The sequence below is a fragment of the Oncorhynchus mykiss genome, chromosome 6 (assembly GCF_013265735.2).
Source record: "Oncorhynchus mykiss isolate Arlee chromosome 6, USDA_OmykA_1.1, whole genome shotgun sequence".
NCBI lineage: Eukaryota > Metazoa > Chordata > Actinopteri > Salmoniformes > Salmonidae > Oncorhynchus > Oncorhynchus mykiss.
This window is the reverse complement of record NC_048570.1, coordinates 28,158,523-28,180,922: the sequence shown is the minus strand read 5'-3', so window position 1 is coordinate 28,180,922 and position 22,400 is coordinate 28,158,523. Positions and strand designations below refer to the sequence as shown.

The window sequence follows — 22,400 nt, the reverse complement described above, 5'->3', positions numbered from 1 at the left end:
CTGTAGGCATGTAGGCCCATTGTCTGTAGTTGTGGTCCCTATCATTGATCAGTTACATTTTCTAATGCCATTTTTTTTGTCTGCAGATGGCGCACTAAGACACACTTGCAAGGCCCTACGGCCATTCTGTAATATCTCAATTATCGCCCACCCTCGCTTTATCCCGACACGCCCATGCAATTATTTTGATAACAGCACGTGTCACTGAGCTCATTCCTCAGAGCGGGTGTCCACAGGTGATTTCATATTGGTTCTTTATCCAATAGTCCCCAGCAATAGAAGTGCAGTTCAGGTGTCCAGAGCATTTGATCTAATAATATAGCAGCACGAATCGCTATTAGAGGCGTATGAGATTTCTGTGGGCGTTTTGGGAACAGAAAGAAGGAAACATTAACTTCATTCTGCTGTATTTTTGGAAGCGACTCGCGCGCAGGGGGTGGAGTGTTTCTGGTCCTGCGCTCTTTTCGGGTATTTTGGTGGTGTCGCCTATGAGTTTTTCACTTGAGATATTCTTCAGGAGAGCACCGTTGTTGGATCTGCAGGTGTACAGACACAATTCGACTATTACTGATTGCTGATCAACTGCCTTGATTTAGGTAAGGTTTAGGTAATTGCCATAGGCTACTTCTGCGAGTCTCTCATTTACCTGTCAGTTCACGCTAATAATAGGCAACATTAATTTCATTCAATTATTTGGTAATTCACATTATTTACTCAAACAATTTTTAAAAATGTATTTGAATTTCTGCCATTTTTAAAGGCCTATACCTGTGAACATTGGATACAAGGGTTCTTGGTAATGTTGTCAAATTGTCTGTACACCCTGGTTGATGTAATTATTCGCTTGATTGCTACTTTTAGTTGCCCTAGCCATCTGAACAGGAACAATTTTGTTTTGTGTATCATGGATTTATACCCAAACTCATAACAGCCTTGCCTCTGTCTTAGACCCTCATCAGTTTGTTTGACAGTTGGTTTGCCAGGAGGAATAGTTGCCACCAACAACATTATATTTCATTATGGCATGGAAACACATTAGGTGGGTGAAACTGTGGATACAGTGATGCAGTATGATCATGATGGATGCAGTGATGCAGTATGATCATGATGGATGCTTGGTACAGTAGGATCATGATGGATGCTTGGTACAGTAGGATCATGATGGATGCTTGGTACAGTAGGATCATGATGGATGCTTGGTACAGTAGGATCATGATGGATGCTTGGTGCAGTAGGATCATGATGGATGCTTGGTGCAGTAGGATCATGATGGATGCTTGGTACAGTAGGATCATGATGGATGCTTGGTGCAGTAGGATCATGATGGATGCTTGGTGCAGTAGGATCATGATGGATGCTTGGTACAGTATGTGTTCAATGTAGCATAATGTACTTCCATGTTGACTAATGATTACGAAGGGAAATTAACTTAAGATCCCACGCTTCACACAGTGCATCACTAAAAGCCCTGCCTTCCACAGGTGAAACCCGAGGCACGGATACATTCATTAAATTCTTCCACTCTTCACCTCGAGCTGGGCAGAACAATTTACACATTTATTCAAAAACAAACATTGGAATGCAAGATGTGCCAGGCTTTACTCCAACTTAAATGGATGCTTCGTCCTCCTGGACGTTTTGTGGTAAAGTTTGGTACAAATGTGTTAGTTATTCGTTTGCCTGTTTAGCCACTCTAACTGATTGTAAGTAAGATGACTAGCACGAACGAACGCTGTTAAGCCGGGGTTCGAGTTCACAACCTTGACCACAGTCATGCGGTTTCACCATATCTTTGAATAATATTCATTTTTATTTATTCATATTTTTTTATTTCACCTTTTATTTAACTAGGTAAGCTAGTTGAGAACAAGTTCTCATATACAACTGCGACCTGGCCAAGATAAAGCAAAACAGTCCGACACAAACAACAACACAGAGTTAAACATGGAATAAACAAGCATACAGTCAATAACACATCAGAAAAAAGTCTATATACAGTGTGTGCAAATGGCATGAGGAGGTAAGGCAATATATAGGCCATAGTAGCGAAGTAATTACAATTTAGCAAATTAACACTAGAGTGATAGATGAGCAGATGGTGATGTGCAAATAGAAAAACTGGTGTGCAAAGAGCAGAAAAGTAAATAAAAACAATATGGGGATGAGGTAGGTAGATTGGGTGGTCTATTTACAGATGGGCTATGTACAGCTGCAGTAATCGGTTAGTTGCTCAGATAGCTGATGTTTAAAGTTAGTGAGGGAAATATAAGTCTCCAGCTTCAGCGATTTTTGCAATTAGTTCCAGTCATTGGCAGCAGAGAACTGTAATGAAGGGTGGCCAAAGGAGGTGTTGGCTTTGGGGATGACCAGCGAGATATATCTGCTGGAGCGCGTGCTACGGGTGGGTGTTGTTATCGTGACCAGTGAGCTGAGATAAGTTGGAACTTTACCTAGCATAGACTTATAGATGACCTGGAACCAGTGGGTCTGGTGACGAATATGTAGCGGGGACCCGCCGACTAGAGCATACAGGTTGCAGTGTTGGGTGGTTTAAGGGGCTTTGGTGACAAAACAGATGGCACTGTGATAGACTGCATCCAGTTTGCCGAGTAGAGTATTGTAAGCTATTTTGTAAATTACATCGTCGAAGTCGAGGATCGGTAGGATAGTCAGTTTTACGAGGGTATGTTTGGTGGTGTGAGTGAAGGAGTCTTTGTTGCGAAATAGAAAGCCGATTCTAGATTTCATTTTGGATTGGAGATGTTTAATATGAGTCTGGAAGGAGGGTTTACAGTCTAGCCAGACACCTAGGTATTTGTAGTTGTCCACATATTCTAGGTCAGAACCGTCCAGAGTAGTGATGCTAGTCGGGTGGGCGGGTGCGGGCAGCGAACGGTTGAAAAGCATGCATTTGGTATTACTAGCCTTTAAGAGCAGTTGGAGGCCACGGAAGGAGAGTTGTATGGCATTGAAGCTTGTTTGGAGGTTAGTTAACACAGTGTCCAAAGAGGGGCCAGATGTATACAGAATGGTGTCGTCTGTGTAGAGGTGGATCAGAGAATAAACCGTAGCCCGAGAATTGAACCCTGTGGTACCCCATAGAGACTGCCAGAGGTCCTGACAACAGGCCCTTCGATTTGACACACTGAACTCTGTCTGAGAAGTAGTTGGTGAACCAGGCGAGGCAGTCATTTGAGAAACCAAGGCTATTGAGTCTGCCGATAAGAAAACGGTGATTGACAGAGTCAAAAGCCTTGGCCAGGTCGATGAAGACAGCTGCACAATACTGTCTTTTATCGATGGTGGTTATGGTATCGTTTAGTACCTTGAGCATGGCTGAGGTGTTCCTGTGCCCAGCTCGAAAACCGGATTGCACAGCGGAGAAGGTATTGTGGGATTCGAAATTGTCAGTGATCTGTTTATTAACTTGGCTTTCAAAGACTTTAGAAAGGCAGGGCAGAATGAATATAGGTCTATAACAGTTTGGGTCTAGAGTGTCACCCCATTTGAAGAGGGGGATGACCGTGGCAGCTTTCCAATCTTTAGGGATCTCAGACGATACGAAAGAGGTTGAATAGACTGGTAATAGGGGTTGCAACAATGGTGGTGGATAATTTTAGGAAGAGAGGGTCCAGATTGTCTAGCCCAGCTGATTTGTACGGGTCAAGGTTTTGCAGCTCTTTCAGAACATCTGCTATCTGGTTTTGGGTGAAGGAGAAGCTGGGGAGGCTTGGGCAAGTAGCTGCGGGGGTGCGGAGTTGTTGGCCGGGGTTGGGGTAGCCAGGAGGAAAACATGGCCAGCCGTAGAGAAATGCTTATTGAAATTCTCGATTATTGTGGATTTATCGATGGTGAGCGCGTTACCTAGCCTCAGTGCAGTGGGCAGCTGGGAGGAGGTGCTCTTATTCTCCATGGACTTTACAGTGTCCCAAAACTTTTTGGAGTTAGAGCTACAGGATGCAAATTTACTTTTGAAAAAGCTAGCTTTTGCTTTCCTGACTGACTGCGTGTATTGGTTCCTGACTTCCCTGAAAAGTTGCATAACTCGGGGACTTTTCGATGCTAGTGCAGTCCGCCACGGGATGTTTTTGTGCTGGTCATGGGCACTCAGGTCTGTAGTGATCTGTTCTTAGTTCTGCATTTTTTGAAAGGGGCATGCTTATTTAAGATGGTGAGGAAACTACTTTTAAAGAACAACCAGGCATCCTCGACTGACGGGATGAGGTCAATATCCTTCCTGGATACCCGGGCCAGGTCGATTAGAAAGGCCTGCTCGCAGAAGTGTTTTAGGGGCCATTTGACAGTGATGAGGGGTGGTCGTTTGACCGCGGATCCATAGCGGATGCTGGCAATTAGGCAGTGATCGCTGAGATCCTGATTGAAAACAGCAGAGGTGTATTTGGAGGGCAAGTTGGTCAGGATAATATCTATGAGGGTGCCCATGTTTTAGGGTTGTACCTGTACCTTCATGAGTGTTGTCTTGTATGTTTTTGGCTGGGTGCATGCTCAGGCAGCCCTGGATCGAACCATCTTGTGCGAACACTATCGCCTGCTGTGTACAAGCTCTCTCAAGAGGCGTGTGGGACTGAGTTTGACTTTCCTCTCCTGGGTGCCTGTACCATGGCGGAGTCTGAGTTGCAGGATACGGGGTTGGATCTGGGCTCGTGGTTTGATCCCATTGAGCTATCCTCCCAGCATGGCGATATAGAGCCATCTGATATCGCGTCTCCTTCGGTGTACTGGGCCCTGGGCGTGGCGGCCCGGTCCCTGAACACAGTCACAATGCTGCAGGTTTACCACACTGAGTTGTTAGTTGACCTGGCCACGATTCTGTGGATCCCCACGCAGAGCTCCTAGATGAGATTCGTGCTACGGCTGATTTCGTCTCTTGCATGTCCTGTTGCATCGTCTCAGAGCTCGGGAGAAGCATGGGGGCTGACTTTGGTTCACTCTGTTGTTGGTTCCGGAGAGAGACTGGCTGTTGTACATGGATTAGCCGATTTCTCCTACGGGGTTGTTTGGCTCGGCCCTGGAGTCTGTGCAGTCAGAGGCCTAGGATGGTTGGTACAGACAGTATTTCCTGGTTCCCAAAAGTGGCAGGACTTTGCATCCCATTTTAGAGCTTGTGCCCTAAACAAGCAGATCAGGGTCTAGAAATTCACAATGCTAATGTACAGCTGGTTGTTACAATCAGTGCGCCCGGGTGATTGGTTCCCCTCCATCAACCTGATGTACGTGCACCAGTGGCCTCAGACCCTTCTTTACGCATTTCCTTCTGTGGAGCTGATTCAGTCCTCGCTGGGGAGGGTACTTCGAAAGGGCTTGTCCTTGATCCTGGCTCTCTGTCTATCATCTTATAGTTGGGGACCCATGGCAACTCCCGTTGCACAGGGACCTGTTGACCCAGGGGCACGGGCAGGTCTGGCAGCCGGAGATTTGGAATCTGTGGGCTTGGCCCCTGAAAGGTGTAATCTGATTGCAATGGGTCTACCTCTGAAGTGGCGGGCATTTGAGTTTTGGTGGCAAAGTAATTGTTCCCTTTCAGAGCTCTCTGGTGAACATTTTAATGTTCCTACAGGGGGTTTTCGAGCAGGGTCATTCATTTCCCACCCGGAAGGTGTATATGGCAGCTATTTCAGTGGGAATTGATGGTGCCACTTCAGGGGCTCATCCCCTGGAGGTGTGTTTTTTAAAAGTTGTGTGCCGTCTCAGGCCAGTTTCTTATCAACCTTTTGTGCCCATTTGGGATCTGTGTTTGGTATTGAATGTGCTGTTTGAGGACCCCTTTGAAGTAATGGAGTCTGTGGATCTGAAGATCCTCTCCTACAAGACCGCTCTGCTTATGACTTATGACATTAGAGATCTCCACGCGTTATCTGTTCACTCCTCCTGTATAAAGTTTGCCCTTGGCGACTCTAAGGTGACATTATGCCCTAATACGGTTTTCACCCCTAAGGTCATGACTATGTCCTACAGGTCTCTAGCTTTTGAGACTTTCCCCTTTTTGTCTCCTCCTCCTTCTGAGGATCAGCGGAGGTTACATTCACTGTGTCCGGTACAAGCGTTACGCATTTACATTGAGCAGACCAGGGGTGTCTGTTTGTGTGATCAACTTTTTGACTGTTTTGCTAATTCTGCTTGTGGTAGAGCGCTTTTTTAAGCAGCGGCTCTCCCACTGGCATATGGCAGGAATGACCTAACGGTGTACACGCCCACTTCAGCAGGGTTCTGGCAGCGTCTTGGGCGTTGTTGAAAGGGTTGCCTGTAGGATATATTTGTGCTGCTGCGATTTGGGCATCACCACACACACTTGTGATGTTTTATCAGCTTGGATGTCACTGGCCCCAGTGTAGCCCACATTGTGCTAACACCTGGGGCAGGACAGGGTCGTTAGGCAGCATGTAGAATGCGCAATACCCGGGTACCGCAGGTGTTCCTGTCAGGTTCGAACTCTGGGTGGTGTGTCATTTCATTCTGTGTCAGCTGGGGTGGGCATGGGGCGTGATTTCATATCCCCATTGCTGTGTAGTGCCAAATTTACAGACTGAAAGGGAACGTACAGTTATGATAATAAATACTGCTCGCTGAATGAGCAAAACAAGTTACAACACCTGTTCAGCCCTGTGCCGCCAGCTCGGTGAAGACTGGTACTGAATTGAAGGAATTAATCCGTGCCTCGGGTTTAGTGAGGCAGGGTATTCATTGGCCTCGTCTGGCGTGATTCGAATGTTCTTCAGTAGAGGGTGATAGTGCGCAAACTCCCCCGTAGCTGTGTTGTACCTTGTTTCCCTCCTTCAGAGAACAGTAGTTATAGTCATAACTGCATTTTTTTTAGGGGTACAGGTTTAAAAAAAACTATAAAAGAGAAGAGCACAAAGATAACTCCAACCCATTGCCACCCTCAGTCCCCATCCACCCGCCCGCATCCTCCCTCCTCACCCGAAGAAAGAATGCCTTCCACCCCTTCACATCCCAACCAGCAACCGAGGTTGCCCATCAGTCCCCACCCGCCTTTAAACCTTAAAATGTATCACAAAATTATAATCTTGAGAAATTACTTTGTCAAACCAACAAAATAACTAGGGCATTACAATGATGGTGAAAACTGGGATAAATGAGGATGCACAGAGGCACATGTCAAAAAGCAGAATTTTGGCACTTTAGCAAGTCTTTATTCATATTAAAAATCACATGTATTGAATTTTTATTGGATCTATATTAAAGGGCACTTCATGTAATATAACAGGCTTTTAAAGTGCAATATTTGCGCACAATATCTACTTAAAATATCAAAGGGACACAAAAGGCACTCATTTCCAAAATTAAATCTAGAATGGGCTTCCTATTTCGCAACAAAGCCTCCTTCACTCATGCTGCTAAACATACCCTCATAAAACTGACTATACTACCGATTCTTTACTTCAGCGATAGCATTTACAAAATAGCCTCCAACACTCTACTCAGCAAACTGGATGTAGCCTATCACCGTGCCATCCAAAGCCCCATATACTACCCACCACTGCGACCTATATGCTTTCGTTGGCTGGCCCTCACTACATATTCGTCGCCAAATCAACTGGCTCCAGCATCTATAAGTCTATGATAGGTAAAGCCCCGCCTTATCTCAGCTCACTGGTCACCATAGCAACACCCACCCGTAGCACGCACTCCAGCAGGTATATTTCACTGGCCAAGTCACCCCCAAAGCCAACACTTACTTTGGACACCTTTCCTTCCAGTTCTCTGCTGCCAATGACTGGAACAAATTGCATAAATCACTGAAGCTGGAGTCTTATAGCTCACTCTCTAACTTTAAGCATCAGCTGTCAGAGCAGCTTACCGATCACTGTACCTGTAACACAGCCAATTTATAAATAGCACACCCAACTATCTCATCCCCATATTATTACTTACCCTCTTGCTCTTTTGCACCCCAGTATCTCTATCTATCATTCCAGTGTTAATGCTAAATTGTAATTATTTTGCCTCTATGGCCTATTTATTGCCTACCTCCCTACTCTTCTACATTTGCACACACTATACATATGTTTCTCTTGTGTTATTGACTGTACGTTTGTTTATGTGGAACTCTGTTGTTTTTTGTTGCACTGCTTTGCTTTATCTTGGCCAGGTCACATTTGTAAATGAGAACTTGTTCTCAACTGGCCTACCTGGTTAAATAAAGGTGGAATCAAATAAATTAAACAAATTTGTGGAACGACCCTGTGGCTCAAGTTCAAGCCAGCATCTCAGGAATGTTTCAACTCTGATATGCCCAAACCAAGCCATTCAGACAACTTGGATTGAATCTGTAATGTGCAGACTATTATTTGGTATTTTGAATGGGTGGGAAAAGGCTGGATGTGTTTCCCAGGACTCACGTGCTGCCCAAGCACCATTCAAATCCCGGCCCCTACACCCCCCCACCCCCTGACTGCCGTTTGTGCTGCAATGTACCAGTACCTCTCCATTGTTTTTGTTCTCTGCAACCTTCCATGTGCCTCTTGTTTTCTATTGTGTCTGTTTCCTGATGACTCTGCTGTTCTGGGTGTGCAGGGCCGTGGCACCACAAACAATCCACAGACTGAAACAGACCACTGTAATTTTGGACAAGTCGTAGCGTTTTAGAGAATGCAGGACAATGGCCAACGAATTTAGCTGCTCACAACTTTTATTTGTTTGGCCATTCCTCTTGTTTTTTTCAATATGCTAACCATGCCTCTATATTATTTGTATGGTTTGAATAAGGACGTTTTCTCCTGAGCCCTTACTCAGTTTGTTATATGCTCTTTTGCATAGGGCTTTTTCTCTGAATCACAAGGAGAATCATTAACTGGTATGCTGTTGTTCTGCCGGAAGTTACACTCCGATACAATCTGGTGGAGTTTGTATGATGAAAGCTTCACTGTTGCTTGTTTTCTTGTTTCTGATAGCTTTGTGGTTTTCTCAGTGTCTGTCTTTGACGAGACGGATGCGTGTCACTGGATGACTACCTCATGTCGAGTCCTTTTCACATCTAGTTTCAGTTCAATATACATTCATAGACTTTCTGTCTGCCTCCTTTAATAGCACAGTTCCTGTTCTCTGTAAGATGTCTCCCAGTAAGAAAAATAACATTGAAAATACGTCTTTTAGAGGTATTTTCCAGATGTTGACATCATGTCAATTTCAAGAGCTGAATGAAAGGTTGGAAGATGTTTTTGCCAGACGCCGAAGAGATGTCTTGTGTCCGGACTGCACCCCCCCCCCCCCCCCCCCCCTTCACAGTCATGGCTGCCATCCCATTTCTGACACTAATTTAGCGGATGACAAATCCGGGTCGTGGCGTGAAAGGCAAACACCCTACTGGACCAATTATAGATGTCTATATTTGGGCCAAATCAAGGCCGGACCGGACCAAATCTGATCCAATCAAAAGGCGTCTTTTTTGGGGCCAAATTAAGGCTAGCACGGACTGGACCAAATCTAGACCAATGGACGTCTATGTTTCCCAAGTTTGAACAGCACAGTATAGGATTGGTTCAGATTTTGTCCGGACCTGATCAAATCTGAACCAATCATAGATGTCTATGTTTGTGGGTTTGTGGATGTTGACATGAAGGCCGGCCCAGCCCAAGTCAAATCTAAACCAATTTATAGACGGACCAAAAATCAACGTCCGGGGATAATGCTTGATGGTAAATGCTTAGTAGGCTGCTCTGCTCAGTGTTTGTGTGACCATTGGGAACATTGCCTGAGATGGCTTTAGAGTTTGAATGGGCTGCGGAGATACATCATTGCAAAACAATGTTGAAAATGTGCATGTGATGAACATGATAAAGCAGTGGTAAACTTTCCTGTGTCTCCCTCAGTGGATCTGAAGGCCTAATGGCCCGTGTAGGGGATGTGGTAAGGTGGCCTGATTGCTGTGCGAAGTGGGGAGTCTGTCTGAATCTGCTTAGTGCTAACACCAGTAATATGATCCTCAGATGATGCTGTTGAGAGAGAAGTGGAGCCAGTTCTTTCTGAAGCCACACCACTGACATAACCATGGCTAATGTACCTAGTAGTAACAACCGTAACAATAGCTTCTATTGTTTTGAAACTTATTGCCACAGTTTTGATGACAAGATATAAAGAACATATTTGATCCAATAATTAAGTCCCTTTCATAACAGGTTCAATTAATGATTACATTGAAATCAATGAAATTCCAGAGCTAATTTATTAGAGAGATATATTAGCGTATACATTTAACCTGTCACTTTTTCCTTTTAAGTGTGAGGAACCTGCAGCTCATTCTTAGACGATAATAGTAGTCTCACAACCTAGGAACATCTCAGTCACTCATCTTCCTTCAACACCCCATTCTTTTAATATCGCATCTGTTATTGTCATCACCTTAGTGATGGCAGTTTTACTTGATCAAATCACTGTGTGGTTAGTGTGAGAATGTTATTCCACATCATTTAACATGGGGAGAGGCTTTCCATGGCATTCCTCTGTCTATTCAGTGGGTGTGTGACCGGGCAGGCAGCAGGACAGGTGTCCTATCAACCACATTCCTCCTCACGAAAAGGAGTGTGCTTGGAAACATTATAGGGCCAGCCAAACAAGAGCACTCACAAAAGCTATGGAAGTTCAGAGCTAAATGGCCAGAAGCAAGAGATTTGTAAAGTGTGAATCATACACAGAGCATTCTGCTGCAACCACAACAGTGGATGGTGTGTGTTTCCTAAAGTTCAGGCCTGGGTATAACCTGGTTCTGCAATAACCAGGTGAAAGGTGAAGAGTGTGAGCTGAGTATGGTACATAAGCAGACATGTTCATATCCAGGCCTCGCATCTTCTCTGTGCCAGCCAGCAAGAATTGTCTTCAAAGCGCATAATCAGAGTAGAGCAACCCTGCCATAATTGTGGTTTAGCGACACACGCATGAAACCCAAGACTCACCCAAGGGTGTGTTGGAGTAATCTTACTATGCTTACCTATGCTAAACTGTAGATGATTTCACAGACCTGTTTTAGCAGGTCTCACACACACATTCACAATTACGTAGTTTAAAGTGACGGTTAACAAAGGAGAATGTACAGCGAGATGAGGCTAATTGACTGTAATCTGCTTGTCTGTTGAACACTGCTGGCACCATGCGTGTTTGAGCATTGAGCAACAGTCTGGAACCCAGCACCTGGATACGAGAGCTGTTCTCCACTCTCCTCTGGGTTTCTCCTACCTTTACCCGAAGGGGCTGCTCTCTCAAAGACATGACAAGTGCCTGGGGGATTTTTCATGACAGTTTGAACTCTCCATAGAGATCATTCTCCACTTGGAAACTGAATGCAGCCTTCAAGTCTGTCTGTGCAATTGATTCAACAACCTTAATCAAAGTCATTATTGCTTCATTCACCTTTGATACTCTAGATTTCACAACTGAAACTCTAGATGATACTGCGTATAAAGTGTTGTAAAGTAGACCATGGCAATATACGGTATACCATGATCAAATATTTATGGTATTAGGTAGACCGGTGTAGCACAGCGGAAGTGAGAGTATTTGACTGGACCGACCAGTTTCTAGTTCTTCTGAACTGTGGTTACCTGATGTGTGGAGACGTGAGCCAGACGGAATACCTACTTGATAGAATTTCTCCTCATTGTGTGGGTGTGTTTTATTGTGCTGCCATTGCTGCTTGGTAGCCAAAGCAACGAGTTCTCACCAGAATATAATCCACCACTGGGCTCAGTTTAAAAAATGTTGTTTTTTTTATGCATTTGAAATTTGTACCTATACAATTAAACATTAATTATATTGTTGTTTCATCGCTTATTTTTTTAAGCTCCATTTAACACCTGGTGCAAATGTATTATCATAGTGATCTGTTTGGTAACAACTGGAGAGTTTCAGGTCAATAGCGCTCTTCCAAAGGTAAGCAGCTATCACCCTTACACTGCCTGACAATAAATAGCAAGCAGCTTTACAGTGATAAGTTGTTCCATAAATCATAAATTAGCACTGTGCCTTGTTGATAATGATTCCAGTTAAGCAGGAGACATGCTGATCCTGGCCCATTGGACTAATTAAACAGCCCAGAGACGGAGAACGTTAGGGTGTCTGTCTGTCCCCAGGGATTACAGCAAGAACAACAACTGGCGCCTCGGCTGTTTCTCATGTCCACAGCAATTAAGGGCGGTTAATGATGGTGAGCCTGGTAACCACGCTAATTGCCTGAATGTGCTAATGACTGGGTGGGTTTGTGCTGATTGTTCCAGACCCTTGTGGAATGTACAGACAGACGGCTGTAGATGGCTGAAATGGGCCAGTGTAGGGAGGGAGAGATGTCCCAGATCCTGACTGGGTTCACTGTTTGCTCTGTTTCTGTATGGATAGCTGTGGAACCAGCCTTGGGGCCTAACGATAGATGATCCCTTCAATTCTAACACTATGGTGTATGGAACTAGACGGATCATATTTACAGGAAGATTTAAGACCAGTGAGAGCATGTCCAGTCACAGTGCATTCTCCACCAATGATCAGTTCTTATTCCAGATTCGTTGCCTATGACGATAAGATTAAGCCTGCGGCCATGTGGTGCACCAAGGTTCAGTTATTGATCTGACCAAGTATGTTTTGTCTCAAACTCTGACCTACATATACACAGTAATGCTGGAAAGTTACATAACAGGGGCCTGTGAAGACAGAATTGGGAAACATCAGCTTTTTGTTGTAGGATCTGTCAGCATTTTCTTCTTGGTCAAACATGTTTTGTCAGAAGTTTACAGATTTCAACAGAGACTCAAACCAGATAACGTCTTCATTTCTCAATACATATTTGCGAGACTGAGCATGCTTTCAATTCTATATTTACCTTGAAGTTCTGCAATAAGGCTGCTGTCAGATATGTGAAATTGAATTAATTGAGCCTACACTAAATAGACTTAATAATGACACTTTCCCTTTCTGTTTCTCTGTTTTCTGCAACAGTGCTTCCCCTTATTTTATGGTGTGTTGTGAATAGTTGTATGGTCGTGGTAGCACTTAACCAGGTATTAATAAGAGCATTGCTGTGTAGTTGAGGTGCCTCTCTACTAAAGCAGCAGTGTGTGTGTGAGAGCGAGAAAGAGAAACTATGCTGCCCTGTGGTGTGGTCTGTGTGTCTGCCGGTCGGGCCGGAGTTCCACCTCCTCCTCGTCTCCTCACCACAGCATGAATTACCAAAGAGCAGGAGAGCTGTCAGTGTCTCAACACAAGCACATGTGCAAATGAAAAACACTACAGCCCACACTGCATGAGAAGGGCAGAATTATGGGGGCCAACTGTATACTGTACCCAGCTGACGCATAGACCTTACTGTAAAACAGACACATCCTAGCAGAATCCTGTGCTATGATCCCAATTAAACTACGAGGGAAGTCCATGGTTAAAAATTAGTTACACTATATATACAAAAGTATGTGGACACCACTTCAAATTAGTATATTTGGCTATTTCAGCCAGACCCGTTGCTGACAGGTGTATAAAATTGAGCACACAGCCATGCAATCTCTATAGACAAACATTTGCAGTCGAATGGCTTTAGTGAAGAGCTCGTTGACTTTCAACGTGGCACCAACAAGTCAGTTCATCAAATTTCTGCCCTTCTGGAGATGCCCCGGTCAACTGTAAGTGCCGTTATTGTGAAGTGGAAACGTCAAGGAGCAACAACGGCTCAGCCACGAAGTGGTAGGTCACAGAACAGGACTGCCAAGTGCTGAAGTGCGTAGCGCTTACAAATTGTCTGTCCTCGGTTGCAACACTCACTACCGAGTTCCAAACTTTCTCTGGAAGCAACGTCAGCACAATAACTGTTCGTCGGGAGCTTCATGAAATGGGTTTCCATAGCCGAGCAAGCCTAAGATCAGCATGCGCAATGCCAAGTGTCGGCTGGAGTGGCGTAAAGCTCGCCGTCATTGGACTCTGGAGCAGTGGAAACACGTTCTCTGGATTGATGAATCACGCTTCACCATCTGGCAGTCCAACAATCCGGGTTTGGCGTATGCCAGGAGAACGCTACCTGCCACAATGTATAGTGCCAACTGTAAAGAGGAATAATGTTCTGGGGCTGTTTTTCGTGGTTCGGGCTAGGCCCCTTAGTTCCAGTGAATGGAAATCTTAATGCTACAGCATACAATGACATTTTAGATTGTTTTGTGCTTCCAACTTTGTGGCAACAGTTTGGGGAAGTAACTTTCCTGTTTCAGCATGACAATGCCCCGTGCACAAAGCGAGGTCCATACAGAAATGGTTTGTTGAGATTGGTGTGGAAGAACTTGACTGGCCTGCATGAGATGTTTGACTAGAAGGTGTCCACATACTTTTGGTCATGTGGTGTATGTGGATCTACTCAACATAAATGTTTGAATATTATTTTACTGTGGTATAATACAACTTTTTGTGTTTTTTTTTTTTGTTTTTTTTTTCTCTCATTTGGACTTCATGAAACTAAGGGTGTGCAAGAACTTCAATGTCGCGGCAGGTAGCCTAGTGGTTAGAGCATTGGGCCAATAACCAAAAGGTTGCTAGATCAAATCCTTGAGCTGACAAGGTAAAAATCTGTTGTTCTGCCTCTGAACAAGGCAGTTAACCCACTGTTTCTAGGCCATCATTGTAAATAAGAATTTGTTCTTAACTGACTTGCCTAGTTAACTAAAGGTTAAATAATTGTTTTTTTTTAATCTAGTCGTGTCGTTGGTTTTCAGATTCCTCCCATTTCTTTTATATCAAGAGGATCTAATCAAGTAGGAGATAAAAGGCAGACGTTGCAGTTCTAACGTATTTATCTTATATAGTCACTGCAGCAAAAAAAGCATGACTGATGACGGAACCTCTCTCTCTCTCTCTCGCTCTCCTTTACAGGGTTTGAGCAGGCAGTGGGTGGCGACCTCTGGTCACGTGATGGCGCTGACAGTAAACCTGATTGGTCCGTCTCCATGGGGCTTTAGAATATACGGAGGAAGAGACTTCAAGAAGGTGATAACAGTTTCCAAGGTAATCGCTAATGACCTTAATGCTCAGTCACACCATATCCTCTGTAAAGGAAAACATGCAATGCCTACTCAACTTCATCAGTCTCTGCTGTACTTCTCTGCTCCTCTCATTGTTTCTCAATTGGCTGCCTTCTACCTGTTTCCTTAACAACTGTATCCAGTCAGATTGGAGTAAAAGCTACATCAGGAGGAAACCAGTTATTACAGTTAGGGTTGAGTGGTGTGTGTGTGTGTGTGCGTGTGTGTGATAGTGCACATGTTGTTTTACTATTCTTGATTTTCTAAGCTTGTGAGGAAACAACAGGAAGATCGAGCTGTAGAAGGCAAGATATTAGCAGAGTTCTACTCCGTAAACAGACTCAGGATATCCAGGGCAGACTGCTCCCTGCCACAGCCACTCTGAAACCCAGGGAGACTGCCCACGCCACAGCCACAGACAAAAATAGCTGTTTTCTTGTGATGATGGGCATTCCTTCTCATTCACTCCCTCTACCATGTAGCCAACAACACCAGCATGCAGGGAACACTGGGAACTGTGTCTCAAATATCAAACAGTCTCATAGAAGAAACAGGGGTCCATGCTGTGCGGGAGACCTCATCAGTGAAAGTGGTTGTAAAACCCACTTGGAGAAGCAACATGTTTCCCTCCCTCCCTCCACCTCCCTCCTCCTCTCTGGTTAAGCAGCTATGGCTTTGGACTGTCTGAAGTGGTTGCATCTTGGCACTGAAACAACATGGATGCCCCATCTTTTCCCGTTCTGTTGGCCTGAGAAGAGAGCTTCCCCCTGTTTTTGCAGGGCATAGCCCCCTGTAAAAATCTGCACCCTTAGTTTATGTGAAGTGAGGCGTGCCCTGATCAGAAAAGGCACGTATCATTGTGGGTTGCCAGAGCAACGCTTAATTGCCACTTGAGTAGACCCACAGACATGACACCTCTGCCATCTTGCTTCGCAAAAGGGACAAACGCCTTGTAGCCTGGCATTCTCTCTGCAATCTTCCATGTTTCTGTTGGAGATGTGTGAAGGAGACCTCTTCATCTTCACTGATTGTGTCTTTTTAATTTTCCTCTTTCTGTTTTTAATTTTGGGCCATCCTTGTTGATGCTGCTCTTAAAGGGTAGGTATAGCATAAACGTAACCACATGTAATATATGGTTTTGCATTAGAATACATATTAAAAGTCCCAATGCAAAGTTATACCACACTATTCTATTTGAGTTAGTGCATAAGACTGATCAGTTTCAATAAAATCTTCAGCCCACTTACAAGCAAATACTTTGAATGTATTATTACAAGTCAGCTTGCAAGGTTGCTAGCCAACTAGTCTGCTAATGTTAGCCCTACTGGCCTGCTAATGCTATGTTAGCAACTGGCTGACTCACGCAGTGCCATCAACACCTAGCTTACAGCTACATTAAAGTAAACCAAAGTTTTGGAAATACATAATGCCATCTAACCAAATAATATTACCCCTATATGCAATTATCTTAGCCAGCCAGCTAAAGTTAGTTGGCTAGGCTAGCTAGCATGATAAAATAACTAACTAGCCAACCATCACGGTCTGCATAGCTAAGTAGTAAGCCAGAGAACAACTAGTCTAGCATAGGCAGAAAGCCACAGAACACGCACACAACAACAACAACAACAAAAAGCCAACGACATAAAGTAGAGAGTGGAAACTTACCGATTGACGGCTGAGTTAGCTACCAAAGTCAAAGAAGAGACAAGGAGAGGCCTTCAGAGGGAGAGTCAGCTAGCTAATCCAATAGCGATATAGTGAGGTAAATCCACATTGAATTTACCCGGTTTATTTCCATCATTGCTGACACTTACGATCTACCGGTAGGTCGGGAGAAAATTGAGGTTGCAGGTATCACATTCACGCTCCGCACAGCACCTGGTTTGAGTCTCATTTCGAATCCTGCCTTCCACTGGCCTAGTGGTTAGCGCGTTGGACCAGTAACCGAAAGGTTGCTGGATTGAATCCCTGAGCTGACAAGGTAGAAATCTGTTGTTGTGCCCCTGAGCAAGGCAGTTTAGCCACTGTTCCCCGGGCGCCGAAGACGTGGATGTTGATTAAGGCAGTTCCCCGCACCTCTCTGATTCAGAGGAAGACGTTATAAATGTGGAAGACACATTTCAGTTGTACAATTGACTAGGTATCCCCTTCCCTTAAACTAAGCTATCGATGTCCTCCAGGGTGAAATGAGCATTGCATACAGTAGACATGCGCATGGTTCCCATTCTCCAATCTGCTTGCTTCAACCGGACAAACCATTCCAACTTCAAAGCTTGCTTCTTATTTTTGGGCCACAAAGGATTGGGCATCGAAATTAGTCATAACCCTGTCCTTGTGGGTATTACTGCACTATCTACAAATGACGGAAAATGACTACAACACTGACTCGCTCATTCGACTATCACTACCAAATGCACAGGAGAAAGGGTTTCTTTATCGTGGATGTACATAGTAGTTCACCAGTGCAAACACTTGGTTTGAAATGCATTTACATGCTAGCATGGCTAGTACCTAACATTAGCCAGCTGGAACTAGCTAGGTAGCACCGGCTCTCCATATGACGTTGAGAAATAGTGCATTGTGGGTAGTTCCAATATATCCAGAAATAAGTTTATAAATATGCAAAAATGCTAAAACATAACTGTTTGTAGTTATAGGTAACCAGATCGTGACTACAACTAAATTGCTAAGTCTAAAATGTTATTGGTCACATACACGTGTTTAGCAGATGTGGGTGTAGTGAAATGCTTGTGTTTTCAGCTCCGACAGTGCAGTAATATCTATCAATTTCACAACATATACCCAATACACACAAATATAAGTAAAGGAATGGATTAAGAATATATAAATATATGGATAAGCAATGTCAGAGCAGAACTAGACTAAGATACAGTAGAATATAATACAGTATATACATATGAGTTGACAAATGCAAAATATGTCAACATTATTAAAGTGACTAGTGTTTCATTTATTAAAGAGGCCAGTGATTTCAAGTCTATGTATATAGGCAGCAGCCTCTAATGTGCTAGTGATGGCTATTTAACAGTCTGATGGCCTTGAGATAGAAGTTGTTTTTCAGTCTCTTGTTCCCAGCTTTGATGCACCTGCACTGACCTCGCCTTCTGGATGATAGCGGGGTGAACAGGCAGTGGCTCAGGTGGTTGTTGTCCTTGATGATCTTTTTGGCCTTCCTGTGACATCGGGTGCTGCAGGTGTCCTGGAGGGCAGGTAGTTTGCCCCCAGTGATGTGTTGGGCAGACCACACTACCCTCTAGAGAACCCTGTGGTTGCAGGCAGTGCAGTTGCAGTACCATGTGGTGATACAGCCTGACAGGATGCTCTCAATTGTGAATCTGTAAAAGTTTGAGGGTTTTAGGTGCCAAGACAAATTTCTTCAGCCTCCTGAGGTTGAAGAGGTGCTGTCGTGCCTTCATCACAGTCTCTGTGTGGGTGGACCATTTCAGTTTGTCAGTGATGTGTACGCCAAGGAACTTGAAGCTTTCCACCTTCTCCACTGCGGTACCGTTGATGTGGATAGCGGGTCCTCTGCTGTTTCCTGAAGTCCATGATCAGCCCCTTTGTTTTGTTGATGTTGAGTGTGAGGTTATTTTCCTGGCACCACCCTTAACTCCTCTCTGTAGGTTGTCTCGTCATTGTTGGTAATCAAGCCTACTACTGTTGTGTCGTCTGCAAACTTGATTGAGTTGGAGGCGTGCGTGGCCACGCAGCTATGGGTGAAGAGTATTGAGGAGAGGAGTGCAGGAGGGTGCTGAGCACTCACCCTTTTGGGGCCCCAGTGTTGCGGATCAGCAAAGTGGTGTTGTTTCCTACCTTCACCACCTGGGGTGGCCAATCAGGAAGTCCAGGACCCAGTTGCACAGTGTGGGGTTCAGACCCAGGGCCTCGAGCTTAATGATGAGCTTGGAGGGTACTATGGTGTTGAAGGCTGAGCTATAGTCAATGAACAGCATTCGCACATAGGTATTCCTCTTGTCCAGATGGATGGGGCAGTGCGATGGCGATTGCATCGTCTGTTGATCTATTGGGGTGGTAGGCAAATTGAAGTGGGTCTAGGGTGACAGGTAAGTTAGAGGTGATATGATCCTTGACTAGTCTCTCAAAGCACTTCATGATGATAGAAGTGAGTGCTATGGGGCGAAAGTAATTCAGTTCAGTTACCTTTGCTTTCTTGGGTACAGGAACAATGGTGGCCATCTTGAAGCATGTGGGGACAGCAGACTGGGATAGGGAGAGATTGAATATGTCCGTAAACATGCCAGCCAGCTTGTCTGCGCATGCTCTGAGGACGCAGATAGGGAATGCCGTCTGCGCTGTCAGCCCTACGAGGGTTAACATGCTTAAATGTCTTACGTTGGCCACGGGCCGCGGGCCGCGTTGGTGGCACTGTGTTATCATCAAAGCGGGCAAAGGTGTTTAGCTTGTCCGGAAGCATGACATCGGTGTCTGCGACGTGGCTGGTTTTCCTTTTGTAGTCTGTGATTGTCTGTAGACCCTGCCACATACAGTACATCTTGTGTCTGAGACGTTGAATTGTGTTGTTACATTGGTGAGTAGAAACTCATGCTTCCTACCCTTTAGGTGCTCACAAGTGCTCAATTATCCTGATTTTAAACTCCTAATTTGGGCTTTTGTGTTTGTATGGTTGAGTGTTTGTGTGTGCCTGAGAGAGACTGAGTGAGTGTTGCTGGTGTGTGTTTGTTCCATTAGGCTGGAATTCCCCCTAATGCAGGCAGTAGACCATTGGCATGTGGTGAGGTTGGAGGCAAAGGTCAGGCCAGAGTAGTCAACCCCACAGTCTCACTGATGACTTTTCCCTCAAGGTGTCATGAATCCTCACACTGTTGAGGTGTGCCATGTGCGTGAAGAACTGTGGTGTCTGTTAACGTTTATTGCAACCAAAATATAATGTAATCACCAGCTAGAGCCCTGTAACAACTGATTGACACCTGGCAGGCAAACTGAGGAAAACAACCCATCTCTTCATCACAGCCACAGTCTCATGTTATTACAATCATGTCTTCACTGTTTTGTCATAATGATTGTTCATCAGGGTATCTGTCAGCCCTTGACAAAAATTCCAACACTCGATATGCAGCATTTCGTTCAGGCTTGCTGGTTATTTACGTTGCTGATAGCATCATGTCTGCACCAAGTCCACAGGCCGTAGAGCGAGTCTGACTGTCTCTCTTACCTCTGGCCCACAGGTCAATGGGGGCAGCAAGGCCGAGTTGGCCGCCCTGCAGCCTGGTGATGTCATCCTGGAGATCAATGGAGAGAACACAGTGGACATGCTCAATGTGGAGGCCCAGAACAAGATCAAAAACTCCAAAACTCAGCTGCAGATGCTGGTGGAGAGGTAGGGTTCACTACAGTGCACAGTTCAAATCAAATTGTATTGGTCACATACACATGGTTAGCAGATGTTATTGCGAGTGTAGCGAAATGCTTGTGCTTCTAGTTCCGACCCTATTGTACTGTATCTAAACCCAGCAAAAAAATAAACGTCCTCTCACTATCAACTGCATTTATTTTCCGCAAATTTAACATGTGTAAATATTTGTATGAACATAAGATTCAACAACTGAGACACAAACTGAACAAGTTCCACAGACATGTGACTAACATAAATTTAATAATGTGTCCCTGAACAAAAGGGGGATCAAAAGTAACAGTCTGTATCTGGTGTGGCCACCAGCTGCATTAAGTACTGCAGTGCATCACCTCATGGACTGCACCAGATTTGCCAGTTCTTGCTGTCAGATGTTACCCCACTCTTCCACCAAGGCACCTGCAAGTTCCCTGATGTTTCTGGGGGGAATGGCCACAGTTGCCACATCCTCCCTCCCACTTTCCACAATTATAGTGTTTGTTATTAACGTCTTAAGATTTCCCATCTCTCTCGCCCTACAAAGGACCCGTGGCTTCATTCTGGGGGAATACCAAAATGGGTCAGAATTATCTTGCCAAGATGAACTGTTTGTTCCATTTCCCATGTTAATAAACATTGTTTAAAAGTTAGCTGAGAACTTTTTAGGGTGGCAGAGAATTGGCTCCACAATGGACCCTTTCCTGTGAAGTGAGGCTATTGGTTGGCGAGTCCTTGCTCTGTCTCTGTCTTTCTGTCTCCGCCTCTCTCAGTGAATTCTCACACTAAATTCTTCATACACACACACGCACGCTTCCTCTTTGCATGCCCCAGGTCCATGTGAGTGGATTTTTCCCTGCTGACCTCATGTCTCCTTCCGAGCCAGAAACAACTCTGTGACTCCCTGGCTTCCCAGGACAATGGCACTCTGTAGCTCCACCAGCTACTCTGCTCCATCTGCCCCTAGACCCACTGTTCTACTGGCAGAGGCAAACAGGATAGGAAAGGTAGTGAAGGGTGGTTTGCACTATCAAAGCCCTACTGTCTTTAGATTGCAGGCAGAACCATGTCTCTCTTATCAATACTAGTCCAGCACCACTCTAGCCACCTCCAATCAACTACAGTATTTCCCCCCTTGTTGGTCAACCTGCAGCATTATGCAATGTGTTGTTCTTAACAGTAAATTAACTCTCATGAAGAATCATGAAAACTACACGCATATTATGCAGTGTAATGTCTGATGATCTGAAGTAATAGTGTAAGAGAGGAACCTGGTAAATGGGTTTACAGCCCTGCAGATCACTGCGGCTGGATTACAGCTGGGTTTGCCCATGGGCAGAAGTTGGCATCAGCTCACCCTTAGAATAGGAGTGTTGGTTAAGGCGTGCCTGTCTTAAACTGAGGAACTGCACCAAATACCCATATGTACAATAACCTGACTTGTGCACTCTGAGGTACTTTTTGATTTCAGATTGATATCTGCAGCTGAGTGGAGATTTTACTGTGACACTAAAAAGAAAAACACCAGCAGTATCTTGTCATTCATACTGTCATTTATCCTCCATTGTCCTCAGCTGCCTCTTAATGAATCCATTGTTCACTGACCATGTGGGCATGATGTCATGTCCCTTTGATCTTATTGGTCCTTGTAATGTGATGTTACTGAGTAACTGCAGATGGGCATCGGAATATTACCCAATGGCACTTACAGTGGGGCAAAAAAGTATTTAGTCAGCCACCAATTGTGCAAGTTCTCCCACTTAAAAAGATGAGGCCTGTAATTCTCATCATAGGTACACTTCAACTATGATAGACAAAATGAGAAAAAATCCTGAAAATCACATTGTAGGTTTTTTTATGAATTTATTTGCAAATTATGGTGGAAAATAGGTATTTGGTCACCTACAAGCAAACAAGATTTCTGGCTCTCACAGACCTGTAACTTCTTCTTTAAGAGGCTCCTCTGTCCTCCACTCGTTACCTGTATTAAT

The 22,400-nt window shown here is 44.6% G+C and overlaps 1 protein-coding gene across 2 annotated transcripts in view; it reads left to right on the top strand.

Moving 5' to 3' along the window:
* The first annotated feature begins 202 nt into the window (after positions 1 to 202).
* LOC110525660 (PDZ and LIM domain protein 2) overlaps positions 203 to 22,400 on the top strand; it is a 69,753-nt gene continuing 47,555 nt past the window's right edge. Inside the window, exons 1-4 of one of the 2 annotated variants that reach the window (XM_036979772.1) lie at positions 203 to 596; positions 1,482 to 1,643; positions 14,872 to 15,003; positions 20,249 to 20,400. In XM_036979772.1, the coding sequence (XP_036835667.1) occupies positions 1,587 to 1,643; positions 14,872 to 15,003; positions 20,249 to 20,400 (341 nt within the window). In that variant the 5' untranslated portion in view covers positions 203 to 596; positions 1,482 to 1,586. The remainder of the gene's footprint in view (positions 597 to 1,481; positions 1,644 to 14,871; positions 15,004 to 20,248; positions 20,401 to 22,400) is intronic. The other variant, XM_036979773.1, reaches the window with a different exon arrangement.